At 33.8% G+C, this 18,580-nt stretch overlaps 1 protein-coding gene across 4 annotated transcripts in view; it reads left to right on the forward strand.

Moving 5' to 3' along the window:
• The window catches only part of LOC127847231 (protein mono-ADP-ribosyltransferase PARP14-like), a 63,176-nt gene extending 44,596 nt beyond the window's left edge, over nucleotides 1-18,580 (forward strand). For 3 of the 4 annotated variants that reach the window (XM_052378975.1, XM_052378977.1, XM_052378976.1), the window contains exons 14-27: nucleotides 1,997-2,122; nucleotides 2,460-2,531; nucleotides 5,754-5,824; nucleotides 5,961-6,197; nucleotides 6,748-6,969; nucleotides 7,863-7,968; nucleotides 8,232-8,420; nucleotides 11,020-11,205; nucleotides 11,423-11,617; nucleotides 12,122-12,276; nucleotides 12,606-12,777; nucleotides 13,073-13,212; nucleotides 13,553-13,730; nucleotides 14,005-18,580. In XM_052378975.1, the coding sequence (XP_052234935.1) occupies nucleotides 1,997-2,122; nucleotides 2,460-2,531; nucleotides 5,754-5,824; nucleotides 5,961-6,197; nucleotides 6,748-6,969; nucleotides 7,863-7,968; nucleotides 8,232-8,420; nucleotides 11,020-11,205; nucleotides 11,423-11,617; nucleotides 12,122-12,276; nucleotides 12,606-12,777; nucleotides 13,073-13,212; nucleotides 13,553-13,730; nucleotides 14,005-14,288 (2,333 nt within the window). In that variant the 3' untranslated portion in view covers nucleotides 14,289-18,580. The remainder of the gene's footprint in view (nucleotides 1-1,996; nucleotides 2,123-2,459; nucleotides 2,532-5,753; nucleotides 5,825-5,960; nucleotides 6,198-6,747; nucleotides 6,970-7,862; nucleotides 7,969-8,231; nucleotides 8,421-11,019; nucleotides 11,206-11,422; nucleotides 11,618-12,121; nucleotides 12,277-12,605; nucleotides 12,778-13,072; nucleotides 13,213-13,552; nucleotides 13,731-14,004) is intronic. The other variant, XM_052378978.1, reaches the window with a different exon arrangement.

Consider the following 18,580-nt stretch of genomic DNA (forward strand, 5'->3'; position numbering starts at 1 on the left):
GTGGGATATTGTCATGCTTTGATAACCGAACTGTTTAAGAATGATTTACATTCTCTATGAGCCTAAATAAACTAATTACAAGACGAGATAAGATAACAGCTTGTATTCTAGTCATGGGCCTTTCTAGGCATTTGAAACAAAAATAAAATAATAACATGCAATTTATAATATCATATTTAAAACAACGAAAGAAACTACGGCTTGAATTTTCTTATCTGTTTAACACAAACAAGTGAAGATTGTTAAACTAGTAAAATGCCTTTGCATTATAATAACAAAACATAAACTTATGTCAGACTAACAACTATCAAAACATAAACTAATGTTAGAATAACTACTATCAAAACATAAATTAATGTTAGACTAAAAACTATCAGAACATAAACTAATGTTAGACTAACAACTATCAAAACATAAACTTATGTTAGACTAACAAATATCAAAACATAAACTAATGTTAGACTAACAAATTAACTATCAAAACATAAACTAATGTTTGACTAACAACTATCAAAACATAAACTAATGTTAGACTAACAACTATCAAAACATAAACTTATGTTTGACTATTAACTATCAAAACATAAACTTATGTTAAACTAACAACTATATTAGACTCATAGGTGGTTAGCTTGTGGCAGTGATAATAATACTGGGTCAACTTTTAGAAATAGCACGATACACAACACGCGTGGCCCACTTGAGGTCGATCAGAGAGGATTTTAGACTGAAATCTTCACGGAGTGAAGGGCATTTTTCCTGCAAAGTTCACGGACCTCGATACCATAATTCACTAAAACTTATGAAAAAACATTCTTACCGTGCTTTCCGTTGCATTACGCATCAAAACTAACTGTCTAGCGCCGTTTGAAACCTTTGTTTACATACATATCAACTAACTGACATTGAAACACAGAGCGATTTCGTTGGTCCAATGCGAAGGTGTGTCTTTACATCTGGTGATTTCATTCATGAATACTCTCTGATCGACCTCAAGTGGGTCACGCGTGTTGTGTATCGTGTTATTTCTTAAAATTTGACTCAGCATGTGTAGAAATATAACAAAATATATACATTTCCAGAAAGGAAATTCATGTCTGCGTTGAATAAGACCGAGATCGTGAAAATCGCTGCAAAATGGATGAAGTAATGGCTGTTCAAAGCGATGCACCCTGTTTTGTTTTCGGTTGATCTCGAGTTGAATACCTTGTTTTATATATATATATATATATGATAGTGAATTTTTTTTTTCCATAAAAGTTGATTTTTCTTTATAATATGATTATTTATCATTCAAAATGATGTTTTCACTAATTAATATCATAGCCACACGCTAATCACCTGTGATTAGACTTACAACTTTTTAAGAAACAATAGCATGTCCTTTATGGTGGCAAATGCTTATCCAACAAAATTTGGATGGCCAACGTCGAAAACATGCAGTCTGGTAACAACCAGCATTAGAGATGGATCTACAAGGATTGTTGTCTTTCAGTAAGTGAATTATAGCCAATGCTCAAGCTTAAAAATGCCCAATGCTAAGGTATAATACCTTTACACTGCCTTCAGAAAGCTTCATCAAAAACATATGTTAAAATATTAAATATTAATTTTAATCAAATGTTGACATTCTTCGTTGTGCGCTGTCCGGTGTGCGTTGTGTGGTGTGTGATGTGCGTCGTCATGTTTGAGGTTTTGACCACTTAAGAAGCCATGTTTTTCATCCGATCTTGATATAACTAAATCTGTATGTTTTTGAAGATCTAGTCCGAGTTTGAATCTGGTTTAAAATCGTCCTAAATCTAGGTACCGTAATAAGAAAATTAGTTTACGGTAATAGCCCGAAAATAAGCAAATAACCTCTATATATTGTATGCATAAACAAAGCATTAAAATACCAGAAAAATATATATTGGTAATATAAATAATCACAACGAAGGAGCAGGAAAAGGTTTACCATATTTATTCATATTTCATCTTGGTTTAATCTTTTCAGAGCCTCGAATTGAAGTACTTAAATCATACTACGATGATTCAAAACAAATGCATTTTAAAGTACTGCTTGTGACGAAACACACAGCTACGGACGAATACTGGACATTATTTACTAAGGCAATCGATGGTAGGTGATACATGTCAAGCTAGAACAATTTAGTAATTAGTGTAAATGGAACCCTGAAAATACGCAAACAGACAATTGATCTAATTAAAAGAATCGATGATATTAAATGTGGACATTTTTGTGTTATAAATTTGAAATATGTAATAAGGTAATGCTGTGTAATTAATAAATAAATACATAAATAAATAAATATATATTTATTTACTCCATATTTCCTTTAAAATCGATTCATCACGTTTGAAAACAGAAAAATATCATGTTTATTTGTTCTGTTTTTCACTTCCATAATAGCATAGATACATGATGAGTTAGATGAAACTATTTTTTTCCCTTACAGATCGATTCAAGTGGTGCAATGAAGACAGGTTTGCAGCAAATTGCGAGTGTTTTGTAGTCTACGAACCAGATGGTATTTGCATAAATGTTATAAATAATTTTAACTAAAAGATTGGAATTGAAGTTTAAACTTAAGGAAAATGAATGCTCGTCAAATCAAACACGACCGAAGGATTGTCTGGCTGCCTTTGGTCAACTTACTACGTAAACTGTATGCAAATCTCTTTTACATATTACAGTCATGTTAAATAAGTTATTATGATTACTAAAGTTACGAAAGAAAGGAACAGCTCTTTGTTTGAGTGCCATTTTTATATGCCTTTACATTAATATTACAGTAAGCATTTTGTCTAAAATTGATAGTAATTTGGTAATAATATGAAATTAGTATTAATTGTAAAGACATTGATAAACGTATTAACTTAGGCCACAACAAATTGATGATGTGTTCTACGGATTTCAGCCAACCAAAAATTGAGCGAGCGAGCGAAATAAAAATAAATTTACTTTTGTTCCAATTTTTTTTTAAATCGCAGGCGAGCAAAAAGCGAAAAATAAAACAAAAACAAATATTGTTGATATTAATTGATACTATATTTTAACAAAGCACATATATTGGTATAATTTGAGTGCAAAATAGACTAGCATACATTCTAGTATAATGACTATAGTACTATTATATATATTTATAACAATAGCTGTACAACAATAATGTTTTAATCAAATCAATTTAAACAAGTAAAATCGTTGAATTGATATCCCCCTCCAATATAATTCTGGACACAAACGTTTTCTGGACGGATGGACAACGCCAACGTGCATCATCCTCTTATCAATATATATACTCATACCAAGTTTCAATAAAATCCGTCAAAGCACGTCCAAGATATGGCTCCGGACACACAAAAAGCATTTTTCAAGATACAAAAGGCCATAACTCCGTTATTATCCAATGGTGTACAATGCCATTTGGCGTGAATCATCCTCTTATCTATATATATATATAATCATACCAAGTTTCAATGAAATCCGCCAAAGCTCTTTCAAGATATTCTCCGGGCATAAAAATGAATTATTTCAAGATACAAAGGGTCATAACTCCGTCATTAACAGATGGTGTACAATGCCATTGGGCATGCATCACCCTCTTTTCCATATATATACTCATACCAAGTTTCAATGAAATCCGCCAAAGCACTTTCAAGATATGGCTCCGGACACAAAAAAGGATTATTTCAGGATACAAAGGGCCATAACTCCGGTATTAGCAGATGGTGTACAATGCCATTTGGCGTGCATCATCTTCTTATCCATATAAAAAAAAACAGATAAGCAGTACGTGGAGGACAACAAAGGGACAGGGTCGCTAACATCCCTAAGAATTGTGCTATTCAACTCCGATCTGGTAGATAAGTTTACATCAACCATCAAGAACTTGTCGGGTCCAACGCGCCAATCAAGAAAGTCCTTCTGTAAGAGCGTCATTAAATTCTAAAATCTTTATGTTTGATATGTACATTCAAACGGTAGTGTACGTCGCATATGCAACTCGTCACCTTCCAGTCTAGACGGACTAACTAGCCTATTCTATAAAAGGAATTTGTATTGTATCAGATCACTGCTCAGTCTATCTAGCTTTCATCATTTTATCCATTTAATCGAATGTATTATTTCGGTTAACGATTTTAAATCAATAAGCTGCTTCCGGAGGGCGTAATAAAAATCATTTGTTTTAACTTCAATTAAAATATCTTTATTAAGGTTTAAATAAATGTATTGACCCCTACCGGTGACACCGGATGGGACTTATGGTTTGCGCTCTGTGTGTCCGTCAGTCAGTTAGTCTGTCACACTTTTTTTGGATCCTGCGATAACTTTTAAAGTTCTTTATATTTTTTCATGAAACTTGAAACATGGATAGATGGCAATAAGGAGATTATGCACGTCATTTCATTTTGTTCCTCCGTTAAAAATCCTGGTTGCTATGGCAACAAATAGACTAGAAATACTGCTGAAAATGGTTGTTTTCTGGATCCTGCGATAACTTTAAAAGTTTTTAATATTTGTTTTATGAAACTTGAAACATGGATAGATGGCGATATGGACATTATGCACGTCGTTTCATTTTGTTCCTACGTCAAAAATTATGGTTGCTATGGCAACAAAATACTGTTGAAAGTGGTGGTTTTCTTGATCCTGCGATAACTTAAAAGTTCTTTATATTTTTTCATGAAACTTGAAACATAAAAAAATGGCAATATGGACATTATGCACCTTATTTCATTTATTTCTTACGTCAAAAATTCTGGTTGCTATGGCAACACATAGACTAGAAATACTGCTGAAAATGGTGGTTCTCTGGATCCTGCGATAAATTTCAAGGTTCTTAATATTTTTAATGAAACTTGAAACATGGATAGATGACAAAATGGACATTATGCACGTCATTTCATTTTGTTCCTATGTCAAAAATTCTGGTTGCTATGGCAACAAATAGACTAGAAATACTGCTGAAAATGGTGGCTGTCTGGATCCTGCGATAACTTTCAAATTTCTTCATATTTTTTCTTGAAACTTGAAACATGGATAGATGGCAATATGGACATTATGCACGTCATTTAATTTTGTTCCTACGTCAAAAATTCTTGTTGCTATGGCAGCAAATATATATATATATAAATTATTACAATGGTGGAATTTCTGGCAATGTTGGAGCCGGTAGGGAACATATATTGCTTGTTTTATGCCTCTGTATATCGATCTATATATAGTATTTGAAACAGTGAAACAGTTTATCTTTATCTCAGTATATGATGAGAAACAAATGTCCATAATGTCTAAAAACATAACATAATGCATGCAAATGAAATTGATGTTTTTATTGCAATTACGAAAGAAAATGCATGTGAACAGTCTAAATGTCACATGTATTGCTAAGTCGTCCTGAATCTTTGTCGGAGCATGTGTTCTTATATAATCTCCATCCAGTTTGAAACTTGGTGACAAACAATCAAAAGCATGGCCCCAGGGTCAGTCGTATTGAAAAGATAGCGAACACTAATAAGACTACATTTCTTGCCCAATCACAATTTAGCTTTCTCAGCAAATGTGTTGTAAGTGCATTATTGCCAAGTTCAAATAACTGACGAAACAGTTACGTTCGTTTGGTCTCATGTGGGCGATATATTATATTGTTTAAAACATCGTTAATTTATGATTTATTTGGGCATTAAGTAAATAACAGATGATTATGGGAGTTCATTCGAACAATACACTTGATGTTAACATTTTTCAGAAGCACAACCGAGGTCAAGTGCATTCGAATCAAAGGTTTCTGTTGTTATAGGAACACTGGCGAGTACAAAGGTAATCTCCGACAACAACAAATATGTTTGCTCGCGCCAAATGTATTATCAAAGTCCAATGTCAAGATTTCTAAAGCATTCATATGTAAATACCAATATTAAAAAACTAATGACAAATCGGCATAACCGTATTTCAGGCCGATGTACTCGTCAACTCTACTAATCAGGATCTAGATCTGAGACTTGGAACTATATCAAAACAGCTTGTTGCCGCGGCAGGCGAAGAGTTGATCCAAGAATGCAAACAACGTTACCCAAATGGTATTTCGTTAGGAAAAGTCGCAGTCACTTCAGCAGGACAACTGAAAACGAGTCAAAGAATTTTCCACGGCCTGTTGCCGCCGTGGGACTCCGGAAAAGGTCGTTCAGACACTGTAAGTTGATGTTTCGATTATTTAATTATTTTATCATTTAATAGGAGAAGGAAAGTCCAATAATCTATGTCACTGTCGTTTATTTATCTAATGCTTAATTACCCGACAGTAAAATAGCTGCTAGACGCGACAACCTCGTGTTTTTTACTTCCAGTAAAAATATTGCCATAATAAAGCTGCATCCTTAATTTGAAAAGAATTTGTATTTGAAAAGAAAGACTGAACAATACTATTATATTGGTCGACATTATATTTTTGATCAGGGACCATTGCCTATTGTGTTCATGGTTTTACCAATTATTTGTTTTATCTTACATATGTAATATGTTCGGTACTCTTGGCTCTCGCTATTTATTAAATATTCGTATTTGTTATATGTATTGACAAATTAATATATAAAATGAAAATAATGAATGTGGTAATAACACCTTGACTTGTCATTGATTGGCATAGGTGCATTTTTTCCTTCAACATTTTTTACATCTGATCGGAAAGTCAGTAAATGCCATTCTGGAGGAGCATGTAAAATCAGGTCGTTTTTTTTAATCAGGTGCTGTTTCAATTTGTATCGAAGTGTCTGCAGAAGGCAGCCGGCAGTAAGTTTCGTTCTATTTCATTCCCGGCGCTTGGAACTGGCGCGCTCGGTTACCCAAGCGACCAAGTTGCAGACATTATGTTTGATGCCGTGGAACGATTTTTCAAGGATTATCCGAAAAACAGCCTTGAGTCAATTTACTTCGTTCTGTGGTCAGGAGACGCTGTTGCCCTTTCTGTACGTTTTTTTTTATATAATATACATATATATTTTTACTCCCTCTTCCCCTTGTACAAGGTACAAGGGGTACATTGTATCACCTTGGGCGTATGTCTGCCTGTCAATCTGTAGACACAAACTTGTCCGTTGGCGTTCTCCTACATGTTTAAATATACAACATTTCAACTCGCTAGATTGCTTCTTATCCTATGAAGTTGTTAATGTGCGATTTGTATCGTCTTAAGTCCAGCCGCGTCTTAAAGTATTCGTCGCTATTGTTACTATTGTTTTGTTAACCTTGCGATGCAGTAATTTTTTAATAAACAAGTTTTGTGCTTTCCGATCATTGATTTGACGTTCAACAATTGTCGGAGATATAATTGGTCGTATATTCGTTTATATTATGTTTGTCATTTTTGTATTTACCTTTGGCTTCAGTATAAATGATTCGCGTACATTGACCTATAGATGACCAATGTAAAAGTATTAAGTAAATGTGAAAGTTTTATTATCGTTGATAATGTGTTCGCTACACGTTTTGAAAAGAATCTTCGAAAATCATCAAATGACACACATTTGATGAAAGGTTAAAGTCGCACTATGAGATTAAACGCAAGTTGTTCATGTTTGTTAGGACCATTTACTCAACTTACAATTATTCCGTTTTGAACAGCATTCTCACAAAATATTCATAGTTTTTTTTTCGAGGTAAGAACATGTCAATCACTTTTCCTGCTTGAACATTGATGTTGGTATGTAATTATTTGTGATTGACCCATCTTTATGTCTATTTACCAGTGTTAGACAAATAATATTGACATTAATGGTTTTCAATTTTTCGATTTTCGTAAATTAAAAGCTATGAAAATAGCGTGCATAAGTTATGCTTGTAAGTATTTGTTACATTTTAGGCATTTGAAGACGTTGAAAAAAGCAAGACGACGAATATTGAAAGAAGAAGGATTAAACCTAGCCAGTATATACCTAATGTTGGTGAGGAGTATGCCGTTGCGGAAGGTACACACACGTATCTGTTGGGTTTATCAAAGGGTATATGGGATTGAACATGTGTACTGTCGGGCAATTTCTTAAAATACACAACCTTGACAGCATATTGTTTCTTTTGTTGCATTCGGCTGAATGACTAATTGTTATATTGTGGACGAATATAAACAACTCTTTTTTGCAGACAATGGGTTTAAGCAAAGTAAATATTGTCAGTAACATACTGTCAACTTAGCATACTAACGCATATGTTCTTACACGTCTTTGTTCTGTAGAAAAGGGTGAATTCACAACAACTATTGGACATGTTAGTTTAAAAATTGTCCAGGAAGACCTAGTTAAGCAGACTACAGGCGGAATCGTTAACAGCACTTTGGATGAACTTGACCTTTCTAAAGGACTCGTTTCAAAAGCAATCCTTGATGCAGCTGGGCCAGGCATACAGCGTGAATGCTGGCAGGATGGTAAGCTTATATTACTAATATATGATTAATCTATATCCATACACTTATTTACATGCAGTCTCCATTCTTACTTGTCCGCATATACGCCATTAATTTGCCCTATCCATCATAAGCATTGACATTATATGCATGTGAAATTGTCAGTTAGAATCAATCTTTTCATGGACTATAAATCGTCAAGCTAGGAATAAATTCTATACATAATATTGTTTATTTTCAAGAACGATATAAATTTGAAATCTACTGTGTTTCCTCCGTTTCTTACAACATTATAACATTTAATTTCGAACTGCTTTCTAACGTTTTAAATCAAAGAACTGGTGGGGCGATTTTGCTCAAATTCTGCGGTCGTTAAAACACTACACCGTGATGCCAACCAATCACCGTTTTGAAGAAAACAGATGGAAGTAAGGAAGGGTGACAGGCTGTCAACATTATATGATTTAGCTATTGGGGTTAAATGTAAATGCTGCTTTTTAAAACAAGTCATTTTCGTATTTGCCAATTGATAGCTAAACTGCGAAGATATAATACACTTACTCAGTTCCAAACATGAAAGGTTTCTGGACCGTTCTTACCTTAGAACACGGGCCCCCGTGTGTGTCAAAGTAAAAAGTTAATCCTTTCAGTATCAAGTAAGATACGGCAATTGTTAGTGTTTATGTATTACTAACAAGAAATATCTTTAAAAAAGATATACGGCGTTGATAGTTCAACGTATGAGATCAAGGATAGCGAATGTCTTTTTCTGTGCAGCTCTTAGCTGCATCAAACGCAGTACTGGATGTTACGCGGAGTTTTAGCGGCTTATTTTACATTATTACATATTGCTGGTCATAAACCTATAGATACAAAACAGAAAACCTAAAGAAGAATGGAAGTGAAATTAAAACATATGAGTCAACCCGCCACACCCGAAGTATCCATATTTATAGGCGCGTTCTTCGAACAAACCTGTTTTAGTGGTTTGTCGGGCATTGCTATTTGATTTGATTATTAACAGTATCGAGAATCATCGCGCTCATGCTTAATACATAAGTCAATATGGTGGAATAATTATTGTTTAATTAATCAAAAATAGTATTTATCATTGTATTGTTGAAAACACATTTAGAATCTATTATTGACAAATTATGTTGCTGAATATCTTCATTTAACATATTTCTGGTCTTAAGAACATTCCAGGTCACCTAGTTCATGGATAGCGTCTTTATTATATAACGATTATTTTACTGGCCGTGAACTCCGGTGATGACCTGTATATAAACTCTGACTTTCACACACTAACCGCGAATTGACCCGATACCTCGCGGGTTGAAATGCAATGCATTAAAGTGAGGCCTCGCTTCCACTGCTCTTTATACTTTTACATGTTAACATGTTGACAGGAATATGGAAGTAAGTACTAAATATGAGAATATAGCCTTTAAGTTTAAACGCTTTTGCGCTGGTAATTCTCTGAAAATAAAAGGTGCACGCACAAACTGTATTGATGTCGAGAATTGAGTGTAAAACTGTTCTATCTATTAAGCCTTTTATTAGAGATAAAATTGTTTCATGCAGTAAAACAGTGTTACAAAGACGCGGATATGTTTCCAATGTTCTGGTGGTATACTCAAATCAGCCAACGGAATAAATGAAGTGTATTCATTCGTACCTAGCCGCGGGAAATTTTATTTGAATTTTATTGGACACTTACAAAGGTCAGGTAAGGTGAAAAGCTGGCTTAATACAGCTTACGCCGAAAAAATAAAAAAAATTCCGATAGCTTTGACATCTTCTGATTGGTCAATTTTTGCAACGGAAAATACCGATGAACTTCGTCACAGTGTTTCTGTGGCGCATTTATACTAATACCATTCGATGGGAGCTATTTTGTTTGCGAATGCAGAATCTGGATGCAAAGTGGTTAGTTGCAGTAACAGACTTCTCTTCGGAATACGTATATGATGTTACTTATGGGGCCAATTGAAGAAGGCAATGGTCCCAAAAATGGACCACGTACTTTTTGAACACGCTGTTAGCTTGATTCACGGCAGTTAATGCCTGTTCATTGTTGCTAAGGAATGTGTTTCTGAATAAACGCCGAGGTCAATTTTGCTCGATTGTTCAACTGTTGAAGTGATATTATGGGCATTTTTCACTGTTGAATTGAGCTGAAAAGAATGAACAGGTCAAAATAATTAGTTAAATGTGGTAACTGACCAATTATCTACAACTCATCTTACTACCAGTTGTTTATAAAAAATATATATTATTTTCGATATTTTACATGACTCACCCAGTCCTCATAACCGAAATGATCCGTAAAACAAAAGTGTGTCTTTGTGTCGTATGAACGAATCTGCATGAAAACTACATTTAAACTCACATCGTACATCGAATTATTTATGTCGTCAGTTGTCAAAACAAAAGTACGGTTGATATTAAAATGGATTATTTTTCTCTTTCCGGGATATTATTATTTTAGTATGTTGATGCTGCATTAACAAAAATAAGTGTATATGAAGTGAAAACACCAAAAATAAACAACGGTTGCGATAGACACCTATACACTGTTTGATGTCCATAATATCACTTTAACCATTCATTATTATAGCAAATAAAAAGCGTATTCAAACAGAAGGCATTGTGGTGACAGGCCCGGGGAAACTGATGTGTCAGAAAATAATTCATCTTAAGGCTAGAAATTCTGCTAGCGGATGGAGTGAAGCACTTTTGAAAGGTCTTCGAGAAGTCGACAATCTTGGACTGAGCTCCGTCGCTCTTCCTGCACTCGGAACTGGTTTGTCAGTTTTTGACAAATTAAATGATTATTAACAACATTTGATTATGTTCTTAATTTAAACGTGCGTAATTCATCGTTCTATGTACAGAACAAGTATGCAAATAAAGCGGCCTAGTATTCGAATACCCTATTAAAGGAAACTCGGTACAGTTTAAATATAATTATGGATGAGCATATATTTTGGTCGGCAATACAATATTTTATTTCCTATTAGGAGGTAAAGGCTTAAGCCCAGATACCATGGCAAAAACGATGTATCAGGCTGTAAAGCAGTACGTGGAGGACAACAAAGGGAAAGGGTCGCTAACATCCGTAAGAATTGTGCTATTCAACTCCGATCTGGTGGATAAGTTTACATCAACCATCAAGAACTTGTCGGGTCGAACGCGCCAATCAAGAACGCCCTTCTGTAAGAGCGTCCATAAATGGAAAAATCTTGATGTTTGATATGTACATCGCATATGTCATTCGCCACCTTCCAGTCCAGACAGACTAACTGGCTTATTCTATGGACGGAATTTGTATTGTATAAGATCACTGCTCAGTCTATCAAGCTCTCATCATTTTATCAATCTAATCGAATGTTTTATTGCGGTTAACGATTTTAAATCAATAAGCTGCTTCTGGAGTGCGTAATACAAATTATTTGATTTATCTTCCATTTAAATATCTTTATAAAGGTTTTAATAAATGCATTTACATGTGTTTAATTTTCACTTATTTGTATTAATATTTTTCATGTTTTATGATTTTGTATATCGATCTATATATAGTTTTTAAAATATTTTAACAGTATATCTTTTTCTCAGTATCTGATGAGAAACAAATGCCCATAATGTCTAAAACATAACATAATGCATGCAAATGGAATTGATGTTTTTATTGCATTTTACAATCTTTATTTAACTTAAAGTTAAGAAGCAAGATACGCGGCAAACAGGCACAATCTACATATATGCCTATTCCGAACATACTGCACAACAAGCTGCGGCAGACGTTTTGGATCTGTATGATTCTCAAAAAGTTGGAATCCCAAAGACACATATGAAAATTATTTCTGAGAAACATGTAAGACCATTTTGCATATGTTAGCTTGTATTGGTATAGTTGAAATTGAAGTGGAACAAGCGAACGTTATTAATATCCAATCAGTCACGCTTACCTTGATTGCGTTTTGTTTGAAAATAGTTTTCTTATTTTTAACGGGGTATGACTTAAAATCTTCCTATGTAGAGATATCTTGAAGATCCGCGCAATGTTCGCATTATATTATGACTAAAAATGGTATATTTTATAAAAAGTTATCGTAAAAATAGCGTTCGTATATAAATGGAATACACAACTGCACGGTTTTTTATATCTCGTCAATTACGATTTGTTATCTGATTTCATTTTAGTTGACAGATTTGAAACAGAGAGCCGATAAGCTGGGCGTCACGCTCGTTGATAAGCCTGATGGTATTGTGATTCAAGGACTAAAATGTAACATTCAAGAGATGAAGGACATTGTTGATAGATGTCGTGAAAGTATTAATCGCACGATACAAACACAACCAGACAGGAAATCAAGTTAGTTGCAATATTTGATGAATGGCATATCATATACTTTGCGTAAACTTTGTGTGTTGCTCAAACGAACTTTCAATGAGTGGTCAAAGTGTACTAATAATGCAATTTCTGCAAGCGCTGAACAGGTTTATCTAAGTAAAATACTTATGTGCAAAGTATACGGTAATTGTAGGTTTTACAAATATATTTAAATTGTTGCATGCAAAAACATGTAAATACCATTTAATTTCTTTAATAATTGTAATCGGTTGCACATTAAAAGAAATGTCCTTAAAGATTAAATGGATACTTTAAGTTCCTCTTCCTCCAAGTTGGAAAATGACGATGGGTGACACAACGAAAGTTGTTCAGCTAAACCCTTCAGACCAAGAGTATACGATATTGGCGAAGAGATTTTGTTCCGAAACTCTCGTTCCGATACAAAACATAGTTTCGGTAAGTCATCGTTGCATATATAGCGTAGTATACTTATGGCGATACAGATGTAGGAGTATATCTTGTTTCAAAGTCAGGTATACCTTATTATTAAGTGAAGATTATTATATAAGGTTTTGGTTAAATGTTACAATGACTAGATGCCTGATTGTTATTGGTTATTTTGATACATATATGACCCCGCTGTATATTAGAATTGTCTATATATTCACGTCAATTTTACATTCCTTATTCCTTATGAATTGTGGCGTTGCTTTTTATTAATTAAAAGCCTTATTTACTTGTAATTTGAGTTAAACTTTGAGTTTCATGTATTACATGTAAAGTGTTTATATATCAGATTGAACGAATCCAAAACCCAACATTATATATGCAATACTATGGAAAAAAGAAGGAAATGGAGACTGCCAACATAGGATCGCACAATCCTATCGAGAGACGATTGTGGCTTGGCACACGATCAGCCGATGTTACTCAGAATATTAACCAGAAAGGTTTCGATCGCAAGTTAAAGAGTGGTAAGATTCCATATCGTTATATATCACTGGAAAATGGGTGCGTTTTTTAGTAATATTTGCATTGCGAATTAGTGTCTTTTTTAATACTATGGCCTTAATTTGATGTCGTGCTCAAGTAAATACAGACGGTTGATATTGGAACATGCGTTATCTATCTGATAATTGATAATGTATTTGTGTTTACATTCTTATGACACTGAACGCATTGTACATGTGTTTTAATCATTCGTTTAAGCGTTCTATAGTATTAATGTATTTTTTGTTCGCTTCACAGACACAACACTAGGTTCCGGAGTTATGTTTGCAGTCGATGCAAGAACAGCATTAGGCTATTGTCAAGCAGATGCTACTGGCTCCGGGCGCATGTACTACGTAGACGTACTGACAGGGGATAGCTGTGCTGGAAGTGGCTATATTACAAAGCCACCGTCTCGAAATGATCCTAAGAATCCTATGCGGTGCTTTGATTCGACAACTGATAACATGTCTGCACCGGGCCTCTTTATTATTTTCCACGATGCCCAAGCTTACCCTTCGTTTTTGATAACGTTTCGTTAACGTTTTGAGTTCACTTGGAATCCGGTATCAACTTTCTCACGTATTAAGACAAATTATTATGTATTGTTCTCGTGATCTTCTATATATTGATTTACGAATATGGCGCCATACGAGACTTTTCATACTTTTTATAGTGCGTTTATGTAAATTATGTAAATTGTTGAGTGTGACAATGGATCACAATGGTCCTGTTCTTAAAAATATGCTTTTTAATGTTTTTGTTTAAGTATATATGTTTGGCAGCCATAATCCTGATAAATGTCTGTGATTACATATGTTAAATATACAAGTCAGTTTGTTATGCACGATTACCAACACAATTCTCTCGTTCGTTCATTATAGACTTGCACACGTTCACAATAAGTTGTTTTACTGTAAAATATATTACTTTATTATCTTTACCAAAAATTGCATTGTATTTCGATTTGTTATGCTTTTTGACTGTTTGTGTGAGCTTGTGTAAATATGTTTAACAGTACACATGTTGTTGTATTTTCTTTTTTCGGTTATATACTCTCTTTGTGCTGTGCTTGTCAGTGCTAGTATTTTTCAGATTTTAAATTGTTTCGAAACTTTACATAGATGTGTTTATATTTGTTGAGTTATCATGTTCATGCTATTTGAAATATTGTAAATACTGCACCAAGAAGTAAATGATTGATGCATTAAAACTGCAATTTGAATGCACTAATGTAAATAAACATTCATTTTAGTTAAATTTATTGTAAAAATGGAACACGTTTTCTGGGGTGTACGTTTGTGTTGTTTCTAAGAACATCATGTAATGTCCTCTTTAAATAGTTTTAGCTAATCAAAGAACAATATGCTTATGACGAACATGTGTGATTACCTATTGTTCGTTGTGCTGTGTGAGTCGTCCTTCGTCAACATAAATATTGTGAACATTCTAGGCGTATTCCCGAGTTATTTGAGCTTTTCAAGCAATGGAAATAAATCTTGAAAATAGAATCACCATACAGTGCCTAAGACATAATACCGAGTTCAAAAATGGTCTCGATCAATTAATATGGCTATAGCAAAAAACGTTTTTACTGAACATTTTAGTCCGTCAGCATGAACCTTGGCCATAAACGTTTGTTATTAGGTTTAATGGAATTATTAAATCCTTGAAAACAAACGTGAATGCAAGGGCCCCATCAGGTGCCTAAAGTAAAGCCTTGTGAACACTACCTGCTTAGAACAGTTTTGGTCCTTCCTTACTCAAGTGAGCGCATGAGGACCTTTTTCCCTTTTCGTATTGTATGGCCTTTCAAATAAATAATTGTATTTAACATATTCAAAATACATACAATTTAATCAAGTTATTAGACTCTTTCATCAGAAATTTAACACCTCGCTCATTGTTTGATATAATTAATGTTCATGTTTATGAATAACAACACTCGCAATAGACTAGTTTGTCTAATTCCTTTAGATCACAAGTACCTCATAATGTTTAACCTTCATATTTGTTCGCTTTCGACATCAGTTTAACATGAATATGATGACCTACTAATTAGATGTGTGTTGTAGCTACTTTGCAAATAGTACATTTGCTAAAGTTCTCTTAGCCTGACTGTCATTGTGTGTAATTTGAATCTACTTTCTTATCGGATATTAGTGTTGTTCATCATTTGAATTTCATTGGTATGTTCAGGGCGACATTTGACTTTCTTAAAGAAGTTTCTATAAAGATCATTGTTTGTTTATGGCCAAAAAATGTATTAATGTTTTGTATTGAAATACAGTTTAACAATTTCAGTACTTTTATATTATTATATTTCAATTGTTATACCTTTGTAATTGTAATACATTTGAACGTTTGTTTTATTTTATTTTTCAGAAAATGTTCTAATATTTTCCTTACTATTCTTTTAAATTGTATACTAATGGCTAAATGGTATTTGAAGTCTTGAGCAATAGTGGCCTTTGTTGAGTTATTCATTTTTAGCTCGATTTTTCGAAGAAAAATGAGAGCTTTACTACTCGCCCTGGCGTCAGCGTTGATTAAAGTTTTGTATAAAGTCAAATAACTTTTACACTATCAAAGATAATTAACTCAAATTTGGAATACTTCATTATTGCAACAAGACAATTGTGCTTGTGAAGGTGCATAACTCTGTCAGCTTTATTTTAAGAGTTATGCCCCTTTTTATACTTAGAAAATTAAAAATTTGGTTAAGGTTTTGTGTTTAGGTCCACTTTATTCCTAAAGAATCAAAGCTATTGCTTGTATACTTGCAACACTCACTAACTTTCATAAGGGGACTGTGCAGGCAAAGTTATTGAACTCTGACTGGCATTTTGACAGAATTATGGCCCCTTTTACACTTAGAAAATTGAAAATTTTGGTTATGTTTTGTGTTTTGTTCCATTTTACTACTAATGTATCATAGCTATTGCTTTCAGACTTTGAACACTCGCTAACTATCATAAGGGGACTGTACAGGACAATTTGCATAACTCTGGATGGCACTTTGACGGAATTATGGCCCTTTTTGTTACATTTTGTGATTAGATGCACTTTACTTTTAAAGTATCAAGGCCTTTGCTTTAAAACTTTAAATACTTTCTTACTATTATGAGGGTACTGTACCTGGCAAGTAAAATTTTACCTTGAACTTTGAATGACCTTGAATCTCAAAGTCAAATAAATAAATTTTGCTTAAATTGCCATAACTTCTTTATTTAGGATCATATATGAATCATGCGTTGACCAAAAACACTTACCTGAAATACCACGATTGACTCCACCAAACCATCCCCCACGCTCCACCCCAGAATTCCCCCCCCAAAAAAAAAATCTGTTTTGTTTTTCTTATTTTTTTTAATATCATCTAATAAATGACCATACCCCCACAGTATTCCCCCTCTCCACCAAAAATAATTTTTTATTCCCCTGGATCGAATGATCGGGGGAATATTGTTTTTGGCCTTTCTGTTATTCTGTCTACAAACTTTAACCTTGGTTAAACTTTTGCAATAATAAGTAACTGTCGCAATATTGAATATAGCAACTTTGGCATGCATCTTTATCTCATGGAGCTGCACATTTTGAGTGGTGAAAGGTCAAGGTCAAGATCATCCTTCAAGGTCAAAGGTCAAATATATGGATTCAAAGCGGCACAAAAGGGGGCATTGTGTTTCTGACAAACATATCTCTTGGTGTGTTTTTTTAAACATGGTAAAAAAACACAATTATTTATTTTAATGCCCCGGATCGAAAGATCGGGGGTATATTGTTTTTGGCCTGTCTATCATTGTATGTGTGTGTGTGTCCCAAAACTTTAACCTTGGTCATAACTTTTGCAATGTTCAAGATAGCAACTTGATATTTGGCATGCATGTGTATCTCATGGAGCTGCACACTTTGAGTGGTGAAAGGTCAAGGTCATCCTTCAAGGTCAAAGGTAAAAAAAATTCAAAAACTTTTACCAAAACTTTAACTTTCTTCATAACTTTTGTAATATTGGAGATAGCAACTTGATATTTGGCATGCATGTGTATCTCATGGAGCTGCAAATTTTGAGTGGTGAAAGATCGAGGTCAATGTCATCCTTTAAGGTCAAAGGTCAAATTTATGGCTTCAAAGCGGCGCAATAGGGGGCATTGTGTTTCTGACAAACACATCTCTTGATATTTTTTTTATTTTTGAAAAACCGTCCAACCATTCCACCCAAGCTATTGCTATCAAACTTGAAATATAATATTATTATATTGTTTTTTTGTCTTTACAAATGTTCAATAGATTGTGGAAAATATACTTGAACTCTGAATATGTCTATAATATACCACTTCTTTAAACATAAGCAATCAATATGTTTCAATTATGGTCCTCTTCCAGTTAAATATGACTATATTAACTTGACCTTTTTGAATATAAACAATTTCTACATGATGGCCTACGTTATACTGTCAAGCACTCGAAAAGTCGAGCGCGCTGTCTTCTGACAGCTTTCGTTTGAATTTGTGTTCAATTTTGGCGTTCAATCATTGTTGAGCAAAACACACTACAGTAGGGTTGGTAGAATTCTTCCGATGCAGTTATCATTTGATTGTTATTTCCACTAAAAGATTACCGATCATAAACAGGCAAATGTGAATTCCTTTATTTTACTTCGGAAAATGGCTCTCGTAACGTTAGATAATCAGAATACAGTAAAGAAAGGGTGTTAACTGTATACGGGAATTCTTGTTACGACTTTGACTACTTTTCTGTGTACCTCTTATTAATTTCCAGCATTAAAATCACGTATGCTATATATGATTTGAATAAAGATTCTTCTTTCAAA

The sequence above is a fragment of the Dreissena polymorpha genome, chromosome 10 (assembly GCF_020536995.1).
Source record: "Dreissena polymorpha isolate Duluth1 chromosome 10, UMN_Dpol_1.0, whole genome shotgun sequence".
Classification (NCBI taxonomy): Eukaryota; Metazoa; Mollusca; class Bivalvia; order Myida; family Dreissenidae; genus Dreissena; species Dreissena polymorpha.